At 39.4% G+C, this 24,055-nt stretch overlaps 1 protein-coding gene across 1 annotated transcript in view; it reads right to left on the reverse strand.

Moving 5' to 3' along the window:
* Positions 1 to 24,055, reverse strand: part of CCDC162P (coiled-coil domain containing 162) — a 176,857-nt gene that overhangs the window by 85,554 nt on the left and 67,248 nt on the right. Inside the window, exons 17-24 of the mRNA XM_027057133.2 lie at positions 22,298 to 22,425; positions 14,722 to 14,922; positions 13,885 to 14,006; positions 11,636 to 11,864; positions 8,065 to 8,267; positions 5,631 to 5,786; positions 3,393 to 3,486; positions 2,554 to 2,691 (exon numbers count right to left, since the gene is read on the reverse strand). Of these exons, the coding sequence (XP_026912934.1) occupies positions 2,554 to 2,691; positions 3,393 to 3,486; positions 5,631 to 5,786; positions 8,065 to 8,267; positions 11,636 to 11,864; positions 13,885 to 14,006; positions 14,722 to 14,922; positions 22,298 to 22,425 (1,271 nt within the window). The remainder of the gene's footprint in view (positions 1 to 2,553; positions 2,692 to 3,392; positions 3,487 to 5,630; positions 5,787 to 8,064; positions 8,268 to 11,635; positions 11,865 to 13,884; positions 14,007 to 14,721; positions 14,923 to 22,297; positions 22,426 to 24,055) is intronic.

The raw sequence follows: 24,055 nt of genomic DNA on the forward strand, positions 1-24,055 counted from the left end.
ACCCCTTCATGATAAAATCATTCAACAAATTAGGAATCGAGGGAAATGCCCCAAACTTATAAAAGGCATCTATGGAAAAACCATAACTAACATCATAATTAATGGTAAGAGATCGAAAGCTTTCTCCCTAAGATCAGGAATAAGATAATAATACCCACTCTTGCCATTTCTATTCAGCCTTGTACTGGAGGTTCTACCTAGGGCAATTAGTCAAGCAAATGAAATAAAAGACATCCAGATTAGAAAGGAAAAGGTAAATGACATAATCTTGTGTATAAAAAATCCTAAGTAATACATAAACACAAGTAAACTATTAAAACTAATAAACTAGTTTAGTAAGCTTGCAGGATACAAGATCAATATTCAAAACTCAATTGTATTTCTATACATTAGCAATAAATACTCTGAAAATGAAATTAAGAAAAGTCCAGCAATATAATAAAAAGAATGAGAGATATTTTGAAATTAATTTAACAAAAGAAGTACAGAACTTATACACTAAAAACTACAAAATACTGTTGAAAAAAAAAAAGCCCCTAAACAAATAGAAAGACATCCATGTTCATGGATCAGAAGACTTAATATTGTTAAGATGGCAATAGTATCCAACCAAACTGATCTACAGATTCAATGCAATCCCTGTCAAAATCTCAAATGGTGCTGTGTGTGTGTGTGTGTGTGTGTGTGTGTGTGTGTGTGCAGAAACTGACAAGCTGATCCTAAAATCCATATGAAAATTCAAGGGACTCAAAATAGCCAAAGTGATCTTGAAAAAGAACAAAGTTAGAGAACTCATACTTCTTAATTTCAAAACTTAACACAACTCTACAGCAATCAAAACAACAGTGGTACTAACATAAAAATAGACATATAGAATAATGGAATAGAATTCAGGGTCCAGAAATACACTGTTATGTTTCAAGCCAATTCATTTTTGACAAAGGTGTCAAGACAATTCAATGGGGGAAAGATCAGTTTTTTCAACAAATGGTGCTGGGACAGCACACCACATGCAAAAGAATGAAGTTAGACCCTTTCCTCATACGGCATACAAAAATCAACCATAAATAGTTACATGCAAGAGCTAAATGCAAGAGCTAAAACTACAAAACACTCAAGAAAACAGAGGAGTAGATCTTTGTGACTTTGGATTAAGCAGTCGTTTCTTAAATATGATACTAAAAGAATGAGTGGCAAAAGAAAGAATAGGTGAATTGGATTCATCAAAATGAACAGCTTCTGTTTCAAAGGATACCATCAAGAAAGTGAGATGACCCTCAGAATGGGAGAGAATATTTGCAAGTCATATACCCGATGAGGGACTTGTATTCAGAATATATAAATAACTCTTACAACTCAATAATAAAAAGACAAATTCCATTTGACATAAAGGGCAGGGAATTTGAGTAGAAATTTCTCTCATGTGCCAATATGCACATGAAAAGATGTTCAGTGTCATTACTAATTAGAGAAATGCACATCAAAACCACAACAAGATACCATGTCACTCCTAATAGGATGGCAAAAATAAAAAAGAGACAATAACAAGTGCTAGTAAAACTCCAAACGTATGTCCTTGCGAAAACCTGCACATGGATGTTCATAGCAGCATTATTTATAATAGCCAAAAAGTAAAAACAACCCAGTGTCTGTCAACTGAAGAATGAATAAACAAAATGTGGTATATCCATATACTGAAGTATTCATCAGTAAAAAGGAATGAAGTACTGATACACACTACAACATGGATGAAACTTGAAAACATGCTAAGTGAAAAAATCCACATATAAAAGTCCATATGTTGAATGATTCCATTTATGTGAAGTGTCCAGAAAAGGCAAATCTATAAGCCAGAAAGTAGATTACTGTTTTTTAGGGGCTGAGGGAACAGGGGGGCATGGGGACTGACTGCTAATGGGTATAGGATTTCCTTTGAAAATGATGAAAATGTTCTGGAATTAGATAGTGGTGATGGTTGCATGATCTTGTGAATTACATACTTTAAAGGAGTAAATTTTATGTTATGCGAATTATATCTCAAAAACAACCTACGAAATCTGGGGAGGGGGGAAAGGGGGTATGCATTGTTTGTTACCTTTTGTAGAAAAAAGAAGGGACAAATGTCTCTGTTGACTTTTACAAAAAGAAATGCAGGAAGAATAAAACAGAAAACAAATAAAATCATATCTCTACAAAGGGTAGGGGTAGAAGTACAATATTTTCTGTTGGATGATTCTAACTAGTCAATGTTACAGAGTTACATACAAAGAGAAAAACTGTTAGCAAATCACGAGAAATTAAGAGACCCTGTAAAGATTTGGTCATGTGTTGACTCACATTAGGAAAAAAAAGGAAAGAAGGGAAAGAGGGAAGGAGAGAAGATAAAAACATAGACAAGAAGGGGAAGAAGGAAGAAAGAGAAGGAGGGAAGGGGAGAAGGGGAGGAAGAAAAGAAGGGAAGAGAGAAGGGGACAGGCTAGGAATGGAAGGGGTATCCTAGCATTAGCTGGCACATAGTAGCATGCCTCAGGGTTCTCTATCTTACAAGCTGACCTTCACATCAGCAGAACAGCCCCATCGGGACGTGTGATAGAAGGATGCCTGTTGGACAGCCACCATCAAAGCATTTTTCTGAGCAGCTTGGCATGCAAGGGTCACTTGCATGTTTTCCACTCCTGAATGGAATAAGAGCTAAAGGAAGAAAATGTGAAATATTAGGAATTTCTGCCATAAAGCAAGAGGTGAAGTTGAGGGTTTGAGATCAACACTTATTTAACATGTAAACATATGAATCCAACTGACGGATGTGCTGAGATCCTTGTTCCTCAGACATGGGACTGAACCTAGTCTCTCTCTAAGCACCATTTCATCCCATGAAGGCAGCCTGCAGGCCTGATTTGCTCTATAGCTGGACACCATCAGGTTTTGGGTCAGAAAAGGATGAGTAGGTTCTGATGAACTAGCAAACATGTGCTCAGTGGCAAACTTTTAAAACGGCCAAAATTAGATTAATGTTTAAAACACACACATGCAAATACAAACCTACACATACTCACACAGAAGCAAAGAAATCCATCTGAATGGAAGGGGGAAAAAACAGCACCAAGTTCAAGAAGATCAAATAAAATCTCCAATAACATGCACATATTTTAAAAATTTGGTACAAAGATGGTTCACTACATGTGCTTCTTTAAGATAGCTAGCAGTGGTTATTGCATGGGGTGTTGCAGTCTCTATGGTTTAAACCAGGCCAATGTGCACATCAAATAAGGTAAGGCTAGAAGCTTTTCTTACACAGGGGAGCTGAACTTATATAAATTAAATATTATTTTCTTTAAAGAAATACATGAGCAAATTGTTTAACTTTAGTTTCTTTAAAAACAGTAATTTACCTTAAGGATGCCTTCCTTTGTATAAAAGCTAAACTTGCCAACCTGGTTATCATCCACCTCAGAGATGGCTAACACAAGAGTAGTAGGAGAATATCTGCAAGAAGAAACATGACATTGTCTTGATGTACCATGATTTAGTGAAGAGATGCCCATTCTGATGGGACCGCATGGCATGTGATCAGTTCTAGGTGATCCGAGTGCAGATGTTATACAAGACTTGATATTTCTGCCCAAAGACCGAAGGGCTCAGAGGTCTTTTCAGTCCTTACTGGACTTGATCTCCTTTCAGTTTCATTGTGGTGACCACCTACTCCAAATTCTTTTCTGTTGATCCCCATTCCACTGTTTTATCCTGTTTCTGTTCTTACCTTCGACCTCATGTCCTCAGCCTCTTCACTGACTTGAACCCTTTCCTCCACTCCCTAAAGGCTTTCCAGTTCTTGCTCTCTTCCATTGCCCCAACAATCATCTAAATGTTCTTTGCAACCATGTTTATGCCTTGGGATATGGTCCTTTGTCCATACCTATGAGGCTTTGTTGAGTAATTTAATACCTATGAATCTTAGTTTCTTTATCTGTAAATGGAGATATCACCTATCTCATAGGGTTATGGCAAATATTAAGTGGGATAATATGAACAAATGTGCTTTTTAAAATGTAAGTCACTATGCTCATGTTTGATATATGTTGTTATAACATCACTCCAAAGGGGCAACTCTAAGGAGTTAACATACATAAAATAAATGCAAACTCAAGAGACAAGATCCTTGGGTGCATAAACCTTCCCCTGGTAATTCAGAAGGCTCCTCAGATCTTGCAAGATCTTTGGGTCATTGTTGCGAGAACCAGTCACAGCTTGGCCAGGCCACAGATCATTTGGGCACTTTCTGGTGATTGGTTGATTCCACTTGAACAAAAATATGCCCTATTTTACATCAGTGTAAAATACCAGCTCCTGCAGGAGGCCCGTAAAGACCCAGAGAATAACTTGGCTCAAGGTTGGAGATCCAGCCTCACCTGAGGCCTGCTCACACTTCCTGCCTTCAGTTTCTGTGAGACATTTCTACATACTTATGACAAATTGTTTTTGTTTAGCTAGCATGACAGGATAGAGCAAGAAATATTTTGCCTCCAGGGGACATTTGGCAATGTCTGGAGACATTTTTGGTTGTTATAAAAGGGGAGAAGGGGTACTACTGGCATCTTGTAGGTCAGGGATGCTGATAAACAACCTCTGATACACAGGACAGCCCCCTACAAGAGTTATCCAGCCTCAAGTTTCAATAATGCCAAGGTTGAGAAATTCTGGGATACCATATTCTGTCATCCTAACCCAGCCCAAGGTCTCTTTGGAGAAGAGAAGACCTTTAACATATCAACACGTCAAAGTTAAATTTTGACAAGTGATCCACACTAGCAAAACAAAGGTGACTTTTCCTCCTTGGAATCAACTTTGCTTTCCTGGGGGGGGGGGGGGTGGGCAGTACCACGAATCTCCAGGGATAGAAAGAAAGGACCCTCAGGGGAAGGGCAGACTAGAAAAGAAGGAAAGAAGAGGGAGACAGACGTTTCTCCTCAGCCCATATCAAAGGCTGATCCTGCATGGAAGAAAAAGATTCCTCTCCCTGACTTATAGACTCATAATCTGTTACTAGTAAGAGTGTTCTCTTTCTGGCAATGGGCTGAACATATGGGGCATGAAGAAGTTTCAAGGGTTTGAGTCCACTTCTGTTGCTGGTCAACAAAAGAATCTGACTGAGATACTGCCATACATATTAGATTTGTACATTGTGTTAGAGTTTCAAGGAAAAAGCTGTTCAAAAAATTTAACTGACTTCTTCCTGGTCCCAGGGAAAGTGAGAGAAGGGATCTGGACTTCTGATCCATGGTTCTTGCCCCATGAGACAAACTCTCACACCCCTTTCTACCTAGAAGCAACACAGTCAACCTGTGCTGCTGAGTCTGTGATCTTATCTCATTTGAGCTCCCTGATCCGATTCTTCCATTACTTGCTGTTTTTAAATTCAATTATCCCCCTTCATTGAGTTCTTCCCCTGCCTTGTTAAAAAAGGAAAGAAAGAAAAAGGAAAAAAGAATGGCATCATAGTAGATAGAATATAAGAGGGGGGATTTAGAAATACAATTGCATTTGTGAGTCCAGTGGTGGTAGAAATTATTTTTCACTGGCCATTCATTCTACCATTACATTATTTTTACTTGGACCTTCTCAAGGCTCACCTGTCCACTCGATCACTGTCCTCCAGCAGAGAGGTGATAAAAACAGGAGGTGGATGGTCCACTTTGTCCTTGTGTGATGCAAATTCAAAATGAACAGGCCTCAGATACAAATGGTACTCTTCAAAACCCATCTCCCATGCCAGTTCCTTATAGAGACTAAAGGGGGGAGGATAAAAAGCCAAGAGCATTTGCTATTATTTTCCACTAGAAGGAAAGTAAGTGGTAAGAAAACCCAAAAAATCTGAATAAGCACAAAAGCAAAAGTCAAAACAATAGTAAGCCAAGTCCGGAATGAAGTCAATGAGTCACAAAGGTCTTGTGTCTACTCTACACTATGACAGTTAAAAATAGCAGTTAAAGTAGGAGGAGATGTGCTTGGACACTTCCTCAACTCTCATTTCCTGCTGGCTTCTATCCTCAGAGCCCTCATGAGGTCACCAATACTGCTTTCAATACAAGGTTCACTATTTTCTCTCAGAACACTTCACAGCTGGTCTTTGTCCTCTCCTCAAGGAACATCTTTGTTCCTTTGGATCCAGGATCTCCATGCTCCCACCTCATGACCACTATCTCTCAGTCCGCACTGGCTTCTCTTCCTCTTCATTTTCAAATTCTAGTATTTCCTGGGGTTCCAAACCCGGTCCTCTTCTCCTTTTCTCTGTCCCCTTCTTGGGGAGTTTGTCTTCCAACTACATGGCCTAATGATAGCCCCCTAGTATAAGAGCCTATGACCATACCTCTGTCCTATCCCAACTCTGAGCTCTACTCCCACATTTACATGGCTTGCAGCAAGGCTCCATTCAGATGCACCTCTGGCATTTCAGCCTTAAGAGTCTAGAATGTCTTCCATTCCTCTCTCACCCACATCCTCACACATTTCTCCATTTTCAGAAATTGGTGCATTAAGGCTGAACTCAAAAGGCACCTACATTAATTTGCTAGGTTGATGTACCAAAGTACTATAGACAGAAATTTGTCTCTCAGTTCTGGAGGTTGGAAGTCTGAGATCAAGGTATTAGCAGGGTTGGTTCCTTCTGAGGGCCATGAGGGAAGGATCTGTTCCAGGCCTTTCTCCTTAGTTTATAGATGGCCACATTCTGCTTGTGTCTTCACATCATCTTCCTTCTCTGTGTGTGTCTGTGTCCAAGTCTTCTCCTCTTATAAGAAATACCAGTCATATTGGATGAGGGCCCACTCTAATAATTTCATTTTAAATTGACTCCCTCTGTAAAGACCCTACCTCCAAATGAGGTCACAATCTGATGTATTGGGACTGAGGACTTGGACATATGAACCTGCCAGAGGACACAGTTTGTTCCTCAATAGTGCCTCTGTTATGAAGCTTTCCTTGACCCGCTTACAAAGAATGAAACACTCCATTTTCTGAGTTCCCATAGTATTTTGGTTATATGACTAAAATAGCATATTAAACTATAGTAGAAGTAACTTTTAAATTGTGAGATCCCTGAGATCAAGGATCAAAGATTATGAGGAGGTAGTATCATAAAGGTTAATAAACATCTTGACTCATGGTTCGAATTCTGTTTCTACTACTTTCTAGGTATGTGATCTTAGGCAAATAGCTTACCTTTCTGAGCCTCCACTTCCTTGCTGGTAAAATATTAGTAAGCTACTTATTAAGAATATTCTGGAAATTAAATGAATGAGTACACATAAAGTCCCCAGCACAGACCCTGGCCATAGCAGGCCCTTGGTAATGGTTTGTGGTAGATGATTGCACTCTTCAGGTATATAGGGACTCTCGTGGGGGACTAGAACACAAGGGAACTCATACATGTTTGCAACAAACCCTTTAATTCCATATTTTTCCTGTTTATGGAACATGTCCACTTGGATGTCTTTGCATCACTTCACACTCATACCTAAAACCTAACTCATTTATCTCTCTCTCTCTCCACCCCCCCACCCCCACCTGCTTAACCTTGCAAACCTCTGTAAGGCCTGAATACTGTCACTAACTCATCCCTCTCCTTTCTCTAATCCTTCTATTGCTTCTGCTCTGCTATTCAACTTCATCATAGTTAAGAGCAAATCCAGTAAATACTTGTTGAGTATAAGTCAGGTCTCATACCAGGTGATGGGACACCATGGAAACCGACATGGACAGTGCTTTTGCAATCAGGGAGCTTACACTAGCAGGAAAACTGATAAACCAGTATTAAGCATCTAACTGAAAGGCAATGTGCTGAATAGAGAGGAAGCCCAGGTCTAGGAGGAGGGCCTAGCCTAGCTGAGTGGTCAGAGAGACATGAGGGGAGGCCTGGGTGGAGAATGAAAAAGTGGGGAAGGTGGTCATTTCAGCCATTTAGAATGCTTGCTTTGACTGCTCTGGGGCACAGAGGGAGCAAGGCTTGTAGGCAGGGACACCTATGGTCTGTTCTCCCCCATCTGGATCCTCAGTCCCCCTACTGACCGAGCTAAGTGTACACTCTCCAGACTCATTTCTATCAGCCGGTGGCGGAGGGTCACAAGTTCCAGAAGTTTGGAAAATGTCTCCAGGAGCAGCATGTGAGAATCTTGGCTTTGGTTCTGTCCTTCGTCTGCTGCGGACTTGAGTGCAAGCAGACCTATCTCCTCCATGAGAAAGGGATCTCCCATTACTTTAGCTGAAAACAGCTGAAAGAAAATACTTTTTAAAGTATAAAAAAAGAAATTTCACATATTAAGAAAAAACACTCTCAGTGGCACAGACTCTGAATCCAGATTTCCTGGACTCAAGTCCTTGCTCTGCCACTTAAAAGCTACAAAATTTTGCTATTTCTCGGTTTCCTCATCTATAAAGGATGGATAAGAATAATAACAATACCTAAGAGGAACAAGTAGACAATAATTACCTAAATAGGTTATTGAGAGAGTTCATTGAGTTAATATATACAAAAGTGCCTGGTACATAGTATTTGCTGTTATCATTATTATAAATATTTTAAGCCAAAATAAAGAATAGAAGTAGGAATCTGATGTTTTCCAAGTATTTTAGAAGCCAATAATAAGAATAATTTCCTATAAACTCTTCTAAGTGCAATTTCAAAATTTCGAAGTGTTTTCGTGTACATGAACTCAAGATCCCCATGAAGTAGGAGTCACAGATACCATCATTTCCATTTTATTAGTGAGAAATCTGAAGCAACCCTGAAACTTTCCAAGGTCACACAGCAGTACCAAGAATAAACTTACACTTCCTAACTCCAGTCCAGTAGTTTTATAGTATTGCTAAACTGCCTTTACATGTTCCGGGCAATTTTTGAAATAACCTCCTTGCTCTTTACAGCCCTCCTGCCACGGGGGGCTCCTCTGCTCTGACATCGTTGCTACACCCTCGTATACTATTCCCAGCAAGGACCCAGTTTGGGGACCCCCAAATCTGCCTTTGCTGGCTTGGCTCCTTTATCTACCTTTTCTGCCTTATCTCCCTTATCTGCCTTTTCTATCACAGATTCCTTTATCTCTCCACTGATCCACCAAAGGCCTTTTCTACTTGACGATGCAATTTCTAGATTCTTGAAGTCTTCCAAAGTGATAAAAATTTTTTATTAAACTAATTCCTATTAGAAACTCATTTCTAAGGACAATGTCTCCCCCATTTTTTGGCCTAATACAAAAGATTAATCTGAGTATTTACCATTTTTAGATCCAAATTTGAACACATTTCAAAAGTAAGAATAATTAAAACTGCATATGGCATCAATGGGAAATTAGGGAGGTATCTCAAATACTCACTGTGAGTTATAAGAGAATTTAAAATACATTAAAAAAATCTGGTAACATAATACAATGTGAAAAGAATCTGCAGTAAATGGTAATAGATACATGACTGGTAGTTTGGGGGAAAATTCAAATTTTTTTAATATTTATTTATTTTTGAGAGACAGAGCGAGCAAGCAGGGGAGGGGCAGAGAGAGAGGGAGACATAGACTCTGAAGCAGGCTCCGGGTTCTGAGCTGTCAGCACAGAGCCCAAAGCAGGGCTTGAACTCACGAATCACAAGATCATGACCTGAGCCGAAGTTGGATGCTTGACTGACTGAGCCACCCAAGTGCCCCAGGAAAAATTCAATTTTGAGCCATCTTCATACCCGTCTCTCTCTCTTTCTCTCTCCCTCCAGGTGGAATACTAAAGAAGTTAAATATTTTTAAAATAAAATAAAGACTTAAGAAATTAGAATAAAGTAAGACAAATATAAAACATGTGGAAGATGATTTGCTTTCTGGATTAAGGAAGATAAAAGAAATCACAAAGGAAAAGATCAACAGATTTTACTCTATGAAAATAAAACAGAAAAAGATAAATTGGGAGAGATATTTGCAGAAAATATCATGGACAAAGGGTTAAAATTTTTATTGAAGAGAGCTCATGGAAGTGAATAGGAATGACATTAGGATTCTAAGAGATAAATAAAAGGAAAGACAGAAGATTCACAAAAAAATACAACTTGTAACAAGACATTTGGAAGGATATTTAGTCTCAACAAATACCAAGGAAATGCCAATTAACAAGGCAATGCCACCTGTTTTATACATATATATAAAGTATATGTCTGTATATATGCTTTATAAATAAATACATGCATATACATATATATATTATTTATACACACACACACACACACAGACATATGCTTATACCTAATACTGTACAGTGTGGCAGAATTAGTACTCTTACAAATTGTTGGTGGCATTGTAATTTGTCCCAACTCTTTTGAGAAGCAATCTGCCAACTTGCATCCAAAGACTTAAATTTTGTTTCAGTAATTCCACTCCTAAGAATCTATCAAAGGAACTGATTTAAAATATAGAAAAATCTGTAAGCATGGAAACATACATTATAACAATTTTAATACCAATGAAAAATTAGAAATTACTTGAATGTCCAACAATAAGGAAAGAGGTGGAAAAGTTATGATCATCCTTTAAGGGAATTATAACCATAAAGGTGAGTATAAAGACTAGTTAGCAAAATGGAAAAACATATAATACAATGTTAACTGAGAAAAACAGTGTATTAAGTGTATGAAAAGCAGTGGATGAAGGATGTGATTATAACTATGTAAAATACGCATATGAAGAATGCTTGAATTCAGAAAAGTATTGTGAATGCATTTGAGTGATTATATTTAGGGTAATTTTTTTCTTTTGCTTTTTTCATTTGCTAAAATTCTGTATTACATTATTTTGATCGATTTAAAATGAATTAAAATAAAATAAAATTTTAGTTTAGGAGGGAATAGGAGGTCAAGGCAGATGCATGGAAGAGAGATTTTTGGTAGCTGAAAGTTCCTTCATCATACACCATGTACCCACACAGAGTAAGGTCAGATTGGAAATATAGGCTCCACTGTGCTGGCCTTAACAGAAAAAGAAGAGAATTAAAATCTAACTACAAATACTAAGTAAATCATTAGGCCATAGTTTGAACCATAGAGTTCTAAGCTGAAAGGGGCTTTAGAGACCATCAGGCTCACTTCCATCTCCCTCCCCTCAAATACACAAACATAAGGTTACAAAATAGGAAAAAGAAGCTCAGGGAGGCTCAAAGACTTTCTCAGAGTCACACAGCAAGTTAATGGCAGGGCAGAACTTGAGTCCAGGTCCCTGTCTCCTCACTCAGCCACTCTCTCTCTCATACCAGATCTCAGGTCAGGACAAAAAGAGGGAATTTCAGGAAGAGCTTTAGTGCAAATAAAATACATAGCTTTTAAATTAAAAATGTGTATTGTTGAAATAGAAATAATCCAGAAAACATCTCCCACATACGTATGTAGTATATCTCCCTTCTAAATGTAGCAGTATTTTGATAAAATAGAAACTTTGACCGAAAATGAAAAAACCATTACATAAAAATGTTGGCAAAGCCCAGCACTATGATCTGTCTCTGGCCAAATAGGGAGGAATAGAGCCAAACAGAAAAACAAAGTTAAGTAGTAACATCTGCCTGGAAACATTCCCTTGGCCAAGGAGCTCCCCCATCTCCCCTTTCGGAGAACCTACATCTTTGTGGAGACGTGTGCTGTACCAGGACTCAGGCTGGGCCGGTGTGAGCCACATATCCAGGGCCAGCTGCAGCACGCGTCTCTCCAGCAAGGTGAGGCTGCTGGCTGATGTGGGTCTGCAGGTGTGACGGGCCTCCTGGAGAAGGTGATCAAGAGATCGGGGGATGAGCGATGCCAGGCCCAGGGAAGGGTGGAACTCCAGCAGATACATGTTTTTCAAAGACGGGCTTGAAAAGAGGATGGATCAATGACAATTTTACACAGTGAAGAACTTGATCTGTTTCAAAAGACATTTGAATTTTACATTTTTTAAGACCAATAAAACAGCTGTTTTAATCCAGGACATTATAAAAAACTGGAACCTTAAAGGGGCCTCAGAGGCCATCCAGGGAAGCCACCAGATTATGCAACATGCCCTTTGCTTTAATGTGAACCCTTTTAAAATTGGGAGCCATAAGAATTTATTCTAAAAGCCCAATCTGATTCTTAAACTGTATATGGCAAACCTATAAACATTCCAGTAATCAACATTGAGTCAAATATCTGAAAACAAAATAACTTATCAGTGACTAAATATTAAATACATAATTTCCATAATTTCTTTCTATTTTTCTACCTGAGTCTTTATCCTTTTCCCTGAAAATGTTAATGAACAAAGACACATTTTAAATTCTGTACACAACTGCTAGAATCATTCACATTTGCCATAAGAAGGTTCTATTTTATAAATGGATGAAGCCAGAAATAACAAAGTGCTTGTCTGTGGGTATTCCTTTGAAAATAGAGGATACAGCACAAGTCAAGGGCCTTTCTATACCTATATAGAACTAAAGAACATAAATACTTCTTAAATCTATGCAAATGGGATTCCTCTTAGTTCTAGATCTTAAAAATTACAACCCTAGGGCTGGAAAGGAATTTCATCAAGCAAATAACATTTGCTTTTGAGACTGTTCTGACAGGTCTTGGTATCCATACAGCCCTAGCATGTTCTGCCAAGAACCATTTCCTCAACAGTAGATTCTTGCCATAGGGAGCCGCACACAGACAGCTGATGTCTCAATCTTATGACAGAGAAGAAATCAGTCCTTAGAAAGGTCTGTGGAGAAAATGCAGTCTTGTGCCTGGAACTCCCAGGGCTCTTTCTCAAGGGATAAGGTTAGAATCTAAGCTACGAGGGACACCAGGGTGGCTCAGTCGGTTAAGTGTCTGACTTCAGCTCAGGTCATGATCTCACGGTTCATGAATTCGAGCCCCGCATCGGGCTGACAGTTCAGAGCCTAGAGCCTGCTTCAGATTTTGTGTCTCCCTCTCTCTCTGCCCCTCCCCTGCTCATGATCTGTGCCTCTCTCTCTCTCAAAAAAGGAATAAACAATTAAAAAAAAAAGAATCTAAGCTACGAAATCCCACGGCATCCTGCTACTCCCCAAGAAGATACCATAGCCCATTGTGGCCATATCCTAGTGAAAGTGCGCCTGTACTGCTGACCTGTGCGCTTGATGGGAGCATAGGGCCATGCCTCTATTGTTCACAACTGTGTCCTCACCTCCTTGCACAGTGCCCGGTACTTGTAGGTGGCTCAGCAGATATTTGTGACATGTTGAAAGGAGCTGGATGATTTCTCCACCCATTTGAAGGCAATAGAGATTGTGATCATGGGCCATACAGACCAACTTGGGGCTTGCAACCCACTTCCTGATTCCCTTACCACTCTCAAAGGCAAGGAAGGAATGGCGGGGAGGGGGTGGCTCAAACTGCATGCATGTCATGGGGGTATACCTTCTCTGAGTGATCTTAGGAAATTTAGTTTGCTCCTTAAAGGGGTAGAGGATCACAAGGCGAGCTTGCAGAAATGGTGACACTTACTAAAGAAATTCCTTTTTGAGAGAAACTTTTAAGCACACCCAAGTTTCATGCATGTCCGCTTGTGTGGCACCTCTGAATAAGTCCTCTGATGGCATTTTTAAGAACAACTTCTTTCTTTCTTATAGAGCTTCTCAAGAGAATAAAGATTCTGCACCCAGTGTTTTAACTTTTAAATTCTAGCCTCCTATTCTTTATTACTTACAAAGCAAATGGGTATTGAGTACGCAAGAAAATCCCTCTTCTGTGGCTTTTATATCTACTTGTCTCATCTCCCCAGACACTTGAAAGGTACTTTATAGAATAGTATTTAGACTTACCATCATACCCTTTAACTTATCTAAAAGATTAAATGTAAAATGTCTAAAGACAATAGCACCATACCAGCTATTGTTGATGGAAATAAGTTGTTTGCAAATTATGTTAAGGGGAAGTCCAAAGTTACTGCTATCATCTGGATGGCCTCTTTGCCAAAGCCTCTGGACATACTCCCGCTGGCGCTCTATCTAGAAATGTAACATAAAAGTTAAAATTAGAAAACTTAAACTTTCCCATGGGTGTGAATTATGAGCCCTGGCATGAGAAGAACAGCAGTCCTTTGCGTCCCTTCATTATTTGACTGATTTTCACCCAGACATGGTTTTGAGGATCCATTCACACGAAGACATGCTGGTGTCTCAGTCTGAGCCTGGGATCAGCCAATAAAAACAAAGGCAACCAAGTTCAGACAATCTTAAGAGGCCCAGGAAAACTTCTCTTTGTCAAATGATTGACTACAAGGAAAAAAATCTAACCAGGTCTCAGGTAAACGCACTGCAACAATTTATCCCTTGCTTACTTCCTGCCACTGGCTTTTCCCCAGAGGATGTACACTAATTTTTCCTTTAGTGTCCTAAAAATAGCCACAGCATTAAAAACAAATTAATAAACACAACTTTATACATTAATGGCTTGTAAAGGGGTATGTTTAGTCCTCCTTTCAGTACCAATAAACTCCATCATCTAGTGAAAATAAGTTGTCTATTCTTTGCAGACCATTAAATGTTAATTAGGGTCGGAAACTTCCATTTAAGACTGTAGTTATGCTTGGAATTCAACAATGCAAATGAGCTTACAAATAAACATGCTCAACGTGCTGCCCTAGAAAACCTGGATTCTGAACCTGCAATGAAAGGAAAACACCTTCTCACATGTAGTATTTTAAAATCCAAATGTACTTACGTGCTGATTGAGGATGCCCCTCACCAGCTGCAAGTGAAGCCTCAGGCAGGTGCATTCATCTTTGTAGGCCTTAATGAAATAAGGGTGGCTGAAATCAAACCTTGGGCACCTGTGCATGATGTCAGTGATCACTTGTGCTAAGGCAAACCTCTCCTCGGGGTCCAACACGTGCTGGTAGGCCTCAAAGTAACTGTCAAGAAGCTGCAAATAAGGTTTCTAGTCAGGGAACAGCAGAGGCAGCCGTAGGGCCCAGCAAAGAGAGGTGAGGCCCCACCCACTCCATGCTTTGGAAAGCCCCAGGGCATCAGCAGGGGAGAAACCGCTCAGAACCTCAGGGTACCACGGGGTACCCCGGCCTGGTTCGGGCAGCTGCAGCACCAAAGCGACTCAGAGCAATTAGTAAACCAACAGAGGGAGGGAGGGCAAAGGAAGGGACACTAGTTTTGCCTGTGTCCCCTCTTCCCCTGCTCTCCACAAATAAAAGGAGCCTTAAATAATGAATAATATAACATGTGATAATGATAAGCTCTAATGAGACGGTGCATGCAATGTCACTCCATCAAATATATTTGTCTGTAACACCTTTCTCCACAGGCTCATTCTCCTGCCTCCATTTTACTCTTTGACCAAATGGAGGCAGGTGGCCTCCTCTCCTTATCCTTGTTTCTGACCCCTTTTCTTTAACAGTTTGCTCAATTTTACCTAGAAATTGCTAGGAAGGGCCTGGTGTACAGAGCTCTGAAAGGCATTTGGGGGAGCTTTTCTTTTCTTTTTCTGTTTTTGTTTTTTTTTTTTTTTAGAAGTGAGAATTAGTAATTTAAAAAACAAATTTTTTTTTTTTTAACATTTATTTATTTTTGAGACAGAGAGAGACAGAGCATGAACGGGGGAGGGTCAGAGAGAAAGGGAGACACAGAATCTGAAACAGGCTTCAGGCTCTGAGCAGTCAGCACAGAGCCCGACGTGGGGCTCGAACTCACTGACCCTGAGATCATGACCTGAGCCGAAGTCAGACGCTCAACCGACTGAGCCACCCAGGCGCCCCGAGAATTAGTAATTTTATTGGAATGTTGCAGTGTATAAAATCATTTATATACTTTGATTATTGATAATTTGATGAAAAATTATTTGTATTACTTTCTTTTTTTAATTGTTTAATTTATTTTAATTTTTTAATTTATTTAAATTAAATTAAATTAAATTAAATTTAATTTAATTTAATTTAATTCCAGTGGAGGTCACAAGCCTTTCCTAAAAACCAAAGAAAGCTTCCAGACACTAACCATTGAAGAGGGTTCCTAATGTGAGAATCCAGAGAGAGATGTTCTTTATTTTGCTTTTACATTTGTCTGTGAGCGTAAGAAATTTCTGTTCTGAGTGTAAATTCTATTTGTGTGTAATTAGTCATGGTGCTAATCAGGAAAAGGCTCTTGAGAGATCACTGGGCTGGAATCCCAAACAGGGACCTAAGGGCAAGATAATTAAGCAGTTCTGAACAGTGTGATTACTGTTCAGGCCTTCATAGGGCTTAGACAATCTTTTTTTTGGAGACCCTATCCCACATTATATCAACTATAGTAAGACATACTCACATCCCATTCAATTTTTTTTTTCTGTAAAAATGTTAAATGATATTTAGAATTTTGCTTTTCAATTTGGCTACAAACATCACTTTGAGTTAATGATTGGCTATGATTTCTGGGCAGTATATATTCAGAGATTCTTAAGAAGTGAGAAGATCTGATCTAGAAATTTTCAGATGCAAAAGAAATGTTTATAAGTGCTGAGTTAACAATGTTTTTACATTTTACTGACATGTGATTAAGCATTACTGCGTTCTATGTTGTATTTTCTTTTCATATTTCAGAGTAATGCATAAGTTTTTTTTTTTCTCAAATCCCAAACATTTTCAATGGTACCTGAAAAGCTCTTAGATCCTAAACACCAAGTCCACATTGCCTGATGGATAAATCAGCTTTCACTGGAAGCTTCTGAAGTTTTATTCCATTCATTTCACAACAGAACAGATTCCTTTCCTCTACTGATCTAATCCAACACTTCCTCCCTCAGAGTTTTAGCTCAAGATGTCCCTTCCCAGTCTTCTTTCTCTAGCTCCTCTTATGGAGGGTTCACTCTTCTGGAAGGTGTCAGCTCCCATTGTAGTCATATCACCAAAGCACTAGGAATTTATCCAAAGGATACCGGAGTGTTGATTCATAGGGGCACATGTACCCCAATGTTTACAGTGCTATCAACAATAGCCAAATTATGGAAAGAGCCCAAATATCCATCAACTGATGAATGGATAAAGAAGATGTGGTTTGTATATATAATGGAATACTACTTGGCAATGAGAAAGAATGAAATCCTGCCATTTGCAACAATGTAGATGGAACTGGAGAGTATTATGCTAAGTGAAATAAGTCAGAGAAAGACAGATATCATGTTTTCCCTCATATGTGGAACTTGAGAAACTTAGCAGAAGACCATGGGAGAAGGGAAAGGGAAAAAGTAGTTTCAAACAGAGAGGGAGGCAAACCATAAGAGACTCTTAAATAAAGAGAACAAACTGAGGGTTGATGGGGTGGGGGGAGTGGGAGAAATGGGTGATGGGCATTAAGGAGGGCACTTGTTGGGATGAACACTGGGTGTTGTATGTAAGTGATGAATCATGGAAACCTACCCCCAAGACCAAGAGCACACTGTATATATACTGTATGTTAGCTAACTTGACAATAAATTAGCTAAAATTGAGCTAAAACAATATATATATACATACAGACATGTATATCTATCTATCTATCTATCTATCTATCTATCTATCTATCTATGTATTTTAAAGACACACAGGCTTGCCCAGTGTGTGGATTTAATTGGCAGAAAGGAGTGAATTGCTGAGGTTGCAATTTCCACCAATCTGACAGCCTAGCACACTTTGAGATGCATCAGAGAAAGAGTGTGTTTTGTTTCCTTGGGTGTTGGTCTTCCTGGTGGCTTGGGGCAGGAAGTCAACCCTCTTCTTAACAAAATAAGAAATTTCCCTGAAGGTGATAACAAGCCCCTCTCTTTGTGTGGAGTCCATAGCTAAGAAAAGAATACAAAACCAGAAAGAACTGAGAAGGTGCAAGCACTACATGAATATGTGGCAGGAAAAGCCAGGAGTGTCTCCATCTTGCTAATCATGGCTTCCAAGACTCCCTAGAGAGGTAAACACTCAAGAATCAATAGCAGAGTAGGAATCAAACATTGTCTTATTAACAGATGTGCAGTATCTGGGCTTCAATGCTAAAGCACAAGGAGGGAGATCCTAGGGCACTTTATTTAGCATCTGGATTTGCAGGATGCCCTTTGGGAAACATTGGACTCAGGGACCTTAGGCCAACCTTAGCATGAAAGGGAAAGCACCAAAGGAGGCTAAAATCTCAGAACACACAATGCACTCGTAGGTTAGGAACTCACACATCTCAGAGCAAGGAATGAAGAAAGGTGGAGATCTCCCGCCCTGTAAGTGAGCCTTGGGGAAAATTGAACAAGCAGGGTTATCTAAATTACTGGTTCCCTCTGCTGAGCTCTAGTCTAGAATAACATTCAATAATTAAATAGTAGAGGACAAAGCAGAAAGGAGGGAGTGACAGGTAAGAAAGGTGTCACTTAATAGCCTAGGTGAGGAGATTAGGAAAGAAACAATTACTTCCCTAAATCATTCTGGACTAACTTGAACCTTTTTGACTGAGCCAAGGCAATCCCAGGAGCTGGTTTATAGTATTTGTACGCCTTGACCTGTTTTTTGTACAAAGAGCCCTATTGTTTGGCTATTTGGTAGAAGTTTGTGGGGAGGGTTCTTGCTGGTGATTTCAATCTGCTGATACCAGGTTGCAGAGGTTGGTGCTAATTTGCCAAACTCGCTTTTGTTGTTTACAGGATTGCCAGATTTAGCAAATAAAAATAGAGGTCACCTAGTTAAGTCTGAGTTTCTGATAAACAGCAAACACTTTTTGAGTATAAGTATGTCCCGCATATTGTCATAGTTTAATTGGCAACACTAGTTGTTGAAAAGGAAAACGTGGCTCTTTTAAAAAATTCATTAGGCTTTTTTAAGCTTTGGCCTCAACCTCAAGAAACTCTCAGATGGACCCTTGCATAATTTTATTATTAATACTTTCCCAACAGGGGAAAGACGAGGATCTTTCTGCCTCACAGGTTCTATGTATTATCTGTTTGCTAACTGGCCCATTTCCATTTAAACTCTGGGCTGGTATTTGTCTAAGAAGTCTTCCTCGCCTGTCAAATGTCACCTGTGTGTGTCAAGGGCCAACTCTCAGGCAAAATAATGCGTGGTACACATTGAGGGTAGGCATCAAATATTGGAGAAAATGGGAAAAAAACAAAACGAATAATCTCAAACCTTTCTGTGTTTATATTATTTTTACTTCAAGTGTCTTATATTTCTGGGACTTAGAAAACTTAAAAAAATAACATTTTAGATCAAATGCAAGTACAAAACAGAAAATCAGTGCTAGCCACAACTGTCACAGGTATTTATTTATTTATTTATTTATTTATTTATTTATTTATTTATTTTATTTTAGTTCTACAAACACTAATTCAAATTACCCTGAAAATGTGTCCTCTGGTGGCTGTAGAGAGAATTAGCATGTGGAACAACTGTCACTTAGGAGCCAGGACAGCTAATGCCTGGCTTCTCTAAGAGTTCCTTAATTCACCTGAATTCACATCAGCCCTAATTTTATGAGAGTTTACACACAAAATGGTTACTTTCAGGATTTAAGACAGCCCAGTGTGTTTGAGCAATTTTTAACTCTAGGGATTCCAATATATTTGGCAGAACAGTAGAATCAGGACTGGGAGAAATCAATTGTACTCTAGATAACACAAAGGTTTATCCATTAGAAATAGGCTCTTTTGACAGAATTTCTGATTTAGAAGGCCACGTTTCACAGCTTTGGCACAGATAGCTCAGTTTCTATAGAGAACTTATTGTCAGGGTAGAAAGGGGGGAGGCGTTTTCAATGATTTTTTTAAGTTAAAATAATTTCATTTACCATAGAGGAAACTAGTGAACAGCCCTGGTAGCTTAGCACAGAATGAAGTGCATGCCAAAGTGTGGAGAAATCGATTTTTCAGTCCTCTCTGCCCTTCTATTCTTCTATTGCCATTGAGTCCTGCCTGGGGCCTCCATAGATGGCCTGGAAGCACTGAAAGGGAAGGTGGGGAGAGAGAGCCCAGAAAAGGGGGGCTGCTTAAAACTCATGTTTCGACAATAAACCTGTTGAGTTCAGGGACTCTGTCTTATTTACATTTAATGTAGCCTTTTCAGTCGCTACACTCTGAGTCTAGATCTCTCACTTAGTTGATCAAAGGAAGTTTCTAACTGGCAGATGAAGGGTGCAGATGCAAACTCTGTAGAGGCCAGTTCCCTTTGAAAAGAGGAACGGTTTTCAAAGCCCGAGGCTCTCACCCTTTAAGCCCAGCCAGGTGTTTACAAAAATTGGGTGACCTACATCTCTGTGAGTAATAGACCAGAGAGTAGATGAAATGGTTAACCATCTAATCTACTAGAAAAACAATTCAAAGAAAACATTTCCACTTCCCCATCTTCTGACCACATCATAGTGCACTGTAAGCTGGCTTCCACCCCCATACCTCCTCTGAGAGTCCTATGAAGCTGGCAATGACCCTGGGGACTGACCCCACTGCCTGGTGTTTAGGAGTCCTCTTTCTTGATGTTTCGCTGCATGCCACACTAGTTAGTAACTGTCCTCTCCTAATTAAAAGCACCTCCCCTTCATTGGCTCTTATCACACTATCCCTTCTTTTTTGTCCTCTAGTTTCTTTGGCTACTTCTTGTTCCCCTCAAGGATTCTTGTTCTGTGATCTTCCCCTTAAATTCAAGAATTACCCAGGGCTGCATTTAAGACATCTCTGGCTTTTCCTAGTCATTTGATTCATTACTGTGGCTCAACGTTCACCTTCATACCTCAGCTCATATCTGCTCCTGACCTTCAAACCTATACTTCCCACAAAACATTCACACCTGAGTTTTAGCAAACTCTCCTCACATGCCTGTTGTGGCAGACTCGGTATTTCCTTCCCCTCCAAAGTGCCCCTCCTCCTGCATTCCATTTCAGTTAATAGCCTCCTCCCTGACCCTGAGAAAGTCCTTTTTAATTCCACCCTTATTAAACTCTCACCCCAGCGTCTGGTCTTCAAATCCCAACATTTCCATTTCTACAAAGTGCTCTCAAGTCTGCCCTCCTTCCTGTTGTCACTGTTCCATCCTTGGTGTAGGTCCCGTCTTCCCTCTCCAGGTCACTGTTGCAATAAACTGCACTGCTCTTCTGCACGAGCTCCACTCTAATCTATTCTCCCCACGAATACCCCAGCAACTGGTGAAAACGGAGCTATGGTCGTATTTCTCCCTTACTGGAACTCACCGATGGCTCCTCTTTGCTCATAAAATACACTGTAAATGTTGTATGGATTAGCAGGCCCTTCACAGGCTGCACCCAAAACACATTCAGCTCACTTCTCATCATGCCTTTATAGCCTAGCCATAGAAGTCCTCTTGTTCTCCAAATTCACCATCCTCATTTTACACCTCCCTGACATCGCTAATGCTGTTTCCTCTGCTTAAGGATTTTTCCTTCTCTGACAGACAACATCTTACACATCTCTTACTAACAGGATTAAATAAAGATCTATTCCTCTGAGAAGACTTGCCAATATTTCCTTTGCTCCAATAGCCCCCCACAGGACAAATTCCTCCCTCCGCGGTGGTCTCTGGGGATCTTGTGTGTGCCTCAGTTGCAAGCTGTGAGTCACCTGTAATTTTTATTTAGAGACTGGGTCAACTTTTATAGACTAGAATTCCTTAAAGACAGAGATTATCTTCTCTTATTTATCCATATGTTCCTAATGTCTAGAATAGTTCCTGAGACAGAGGAGATACTTAATGTTTGATGAATAAACTCCCAAGAGTTGGTGACCATCAGAAGGGCTAATAATCCATGCTGTGGATACAAATGAAGAGCAGTGTCTCATTTATTACTAGGATATGAGCCATTGATGGTATGATGATGAATTTAGCAAGATGCCATCTCATTGCTTTAAACTCACCCTCGTAACTTGCTGTGCTGAGCATACCTTACCCAACTGCCTGCCCCACCCACGTGTGGTGTATTTCTAAAGGCCATAATAAAGTCAGGGTGTCTGTGTGTAGCAAAGTGAGGCTCATCCCTGACAGGACAATGAATGTGAATGGAATCATCACCCATTCTCACTAAAAACATATATATAAGATCCTAAATTATACAGCCCTCTAACAAATTATGCCTATAAGATAAAGTAGTACCCTTCACATTTTATTTTTTGTTAACAAGGAACCACAAGAAAATAAACTTATTATTCATATCCTTAACAACTAGCTGAGATTATTTAAATAGAATAATTACATACTTTATTAGGAGCTGCCCCAAAAGACAGGCTTTTTGTTTGTTTTAAATACTGGGTTTTGTAAGAAAGTTTAACAGATGTTTTGTTTTCTAGGGAGAAATACCTGGCGCTTATTTTCTAGAAGAGCTGCTTCCCAGGTCCATATGTCATACAGCACAGCAAATCTGTCCACGCTTGCATGGGCCCATCCCCAGTCCTGGCCAGTATTTGACTTGCTGCCCTCTTTGTGACCTGGGAGAGAAGGGAGATGAGAATGACCAGAGACAGGCCTTTCCACGGAGCTATTCTCATTTGAAAAGCAGCCCTTGAACTGTCAGCTCCATCTCAGGAATGAAAACACTGAGTTAGTCACAGGGGTTCCTAAGAATCAGCTGGAGAGCCATTGGCCAAGACTAGGACCTAAGTTCACACTTGTTGACTTCTAAGTCAACAGAGGTTTTTGTTTCCACTTTTTAATTTTAGTCTTAAAGGCTAATTTTAGAAATACAACCAAAATTCAGTTAATATGAAATCTTCACGAAAATATCCTCAAACCTGTAATTTAAAGGCAAAACATACATTTCACCTTCTCTAAAAATAGGTCCCTGGTGGTTTAACCACAAACCCAGGTTAACCCTGCTCTTCCAAGTGATATTAGCCAAGTAAAAACTTCTCAGAGAAGTTTCTAAGATATTCCTTAATTATGTTAATTCCTAACTTAAATCAATAAAGGTAAGTAATCCTTGTCATTATATTCAGCTAAAATATTTTCCCACTATATTAATGTTAATTTTTCAATACCAGCATGAGTATTGCTTTCAATTTTTGAGTGGTCTATTTCAGACTGAAATATCAAAAAGTAAGAGAGTTTCAGGTGCTGAACTTTGAGTTCAATAATTATCACGTATATGATGGGTACTGAACAAGAAAAAGACTTTGATCAGGAATTTCTTCAGCAGAGGTTGGGAAATCATTCCACAACGGATGACTACATATTCACTAGCTCGGTTGAAAGATGGTCTTGTTCATGTGGCTAAATAACTGCTGACTGTTTCAATCAAATTAAATTCTTAGCAGCTTGAAACAGTTGCACAGTATTATAAATTAATATCAATAAAAATGATGCCATCAGTATGTAGAATAACCAGTAAAGATAAAAGCTAAAAGTTGAAATTAAATGCCCTAGAATGTTGGATGCCATCACTGCATCCCATGATTCAGACACCCATGGTCTGTAACAAAGAGGGCAGAGTTCAATCCAATGTTAAGTTAATTCTGTCTGGCTCTGAAAGGTTAGTTGTCAAACATTCTTTGAGCAGTATTTTATATCAATATTAAAATTCTTTTTTTTAAGTTTATTTATTTTGAGAGAGAGAGAGAGAGGGAGGAGTAGAGAGGAGAGAGAGAGAGAATCCCAAGCAGGTTCACACCGGCAATGCAGAGCCCAACGTGGGGCTTGAACTCATGAACTGTGAGATCATGACCTGAGCAGAAACCAAGAGTCAGACGCTTAACTGACTGAGCCACCCAGGCGCCCCAAAATGAATTATTCTTAATTACCAACCACATATATTACAAAATAGCACAAAGCCTTGCTAAATTTCCTTTTAGGTGTTGCAATATGTCTAGAAACTCTAAGCTCTTTCCAAATATAATGCTAATGTCATCATATTATTCCAAAAGGATTCTTCTTTCCTCACCTATTTCTAGAATTGCATACATTTGAGTGACGCCAGAAGGAAGAAGAGAACCCATAGTATAGGTTATTTGATTACCCTGAGTAATGATTTCTCCTTTTGGTGCTTATCCTGCTGGATTTTTGTTAGGAACTCTAGGGTGTCTCTGCTTCTAACTGCTGTTTCCCCAAGGTCAATCACTTTTT

This window comes from Acinonyx jubatus, chromosome B2, assembly GCF_027475565.1.
Source record: "Acinonyx jubatus isolate Ajub_Pintada_27869175 chromosome B2, VMU_Ajub_asm_v1.0, whole genome shotgun sequence".
NCBI classification, from domain to species: Eukaryota; Metazoa; Chordata; class Mammalia; order Carnivora; family Felidae; genus Acinonyx; species Acinonyx jubatus.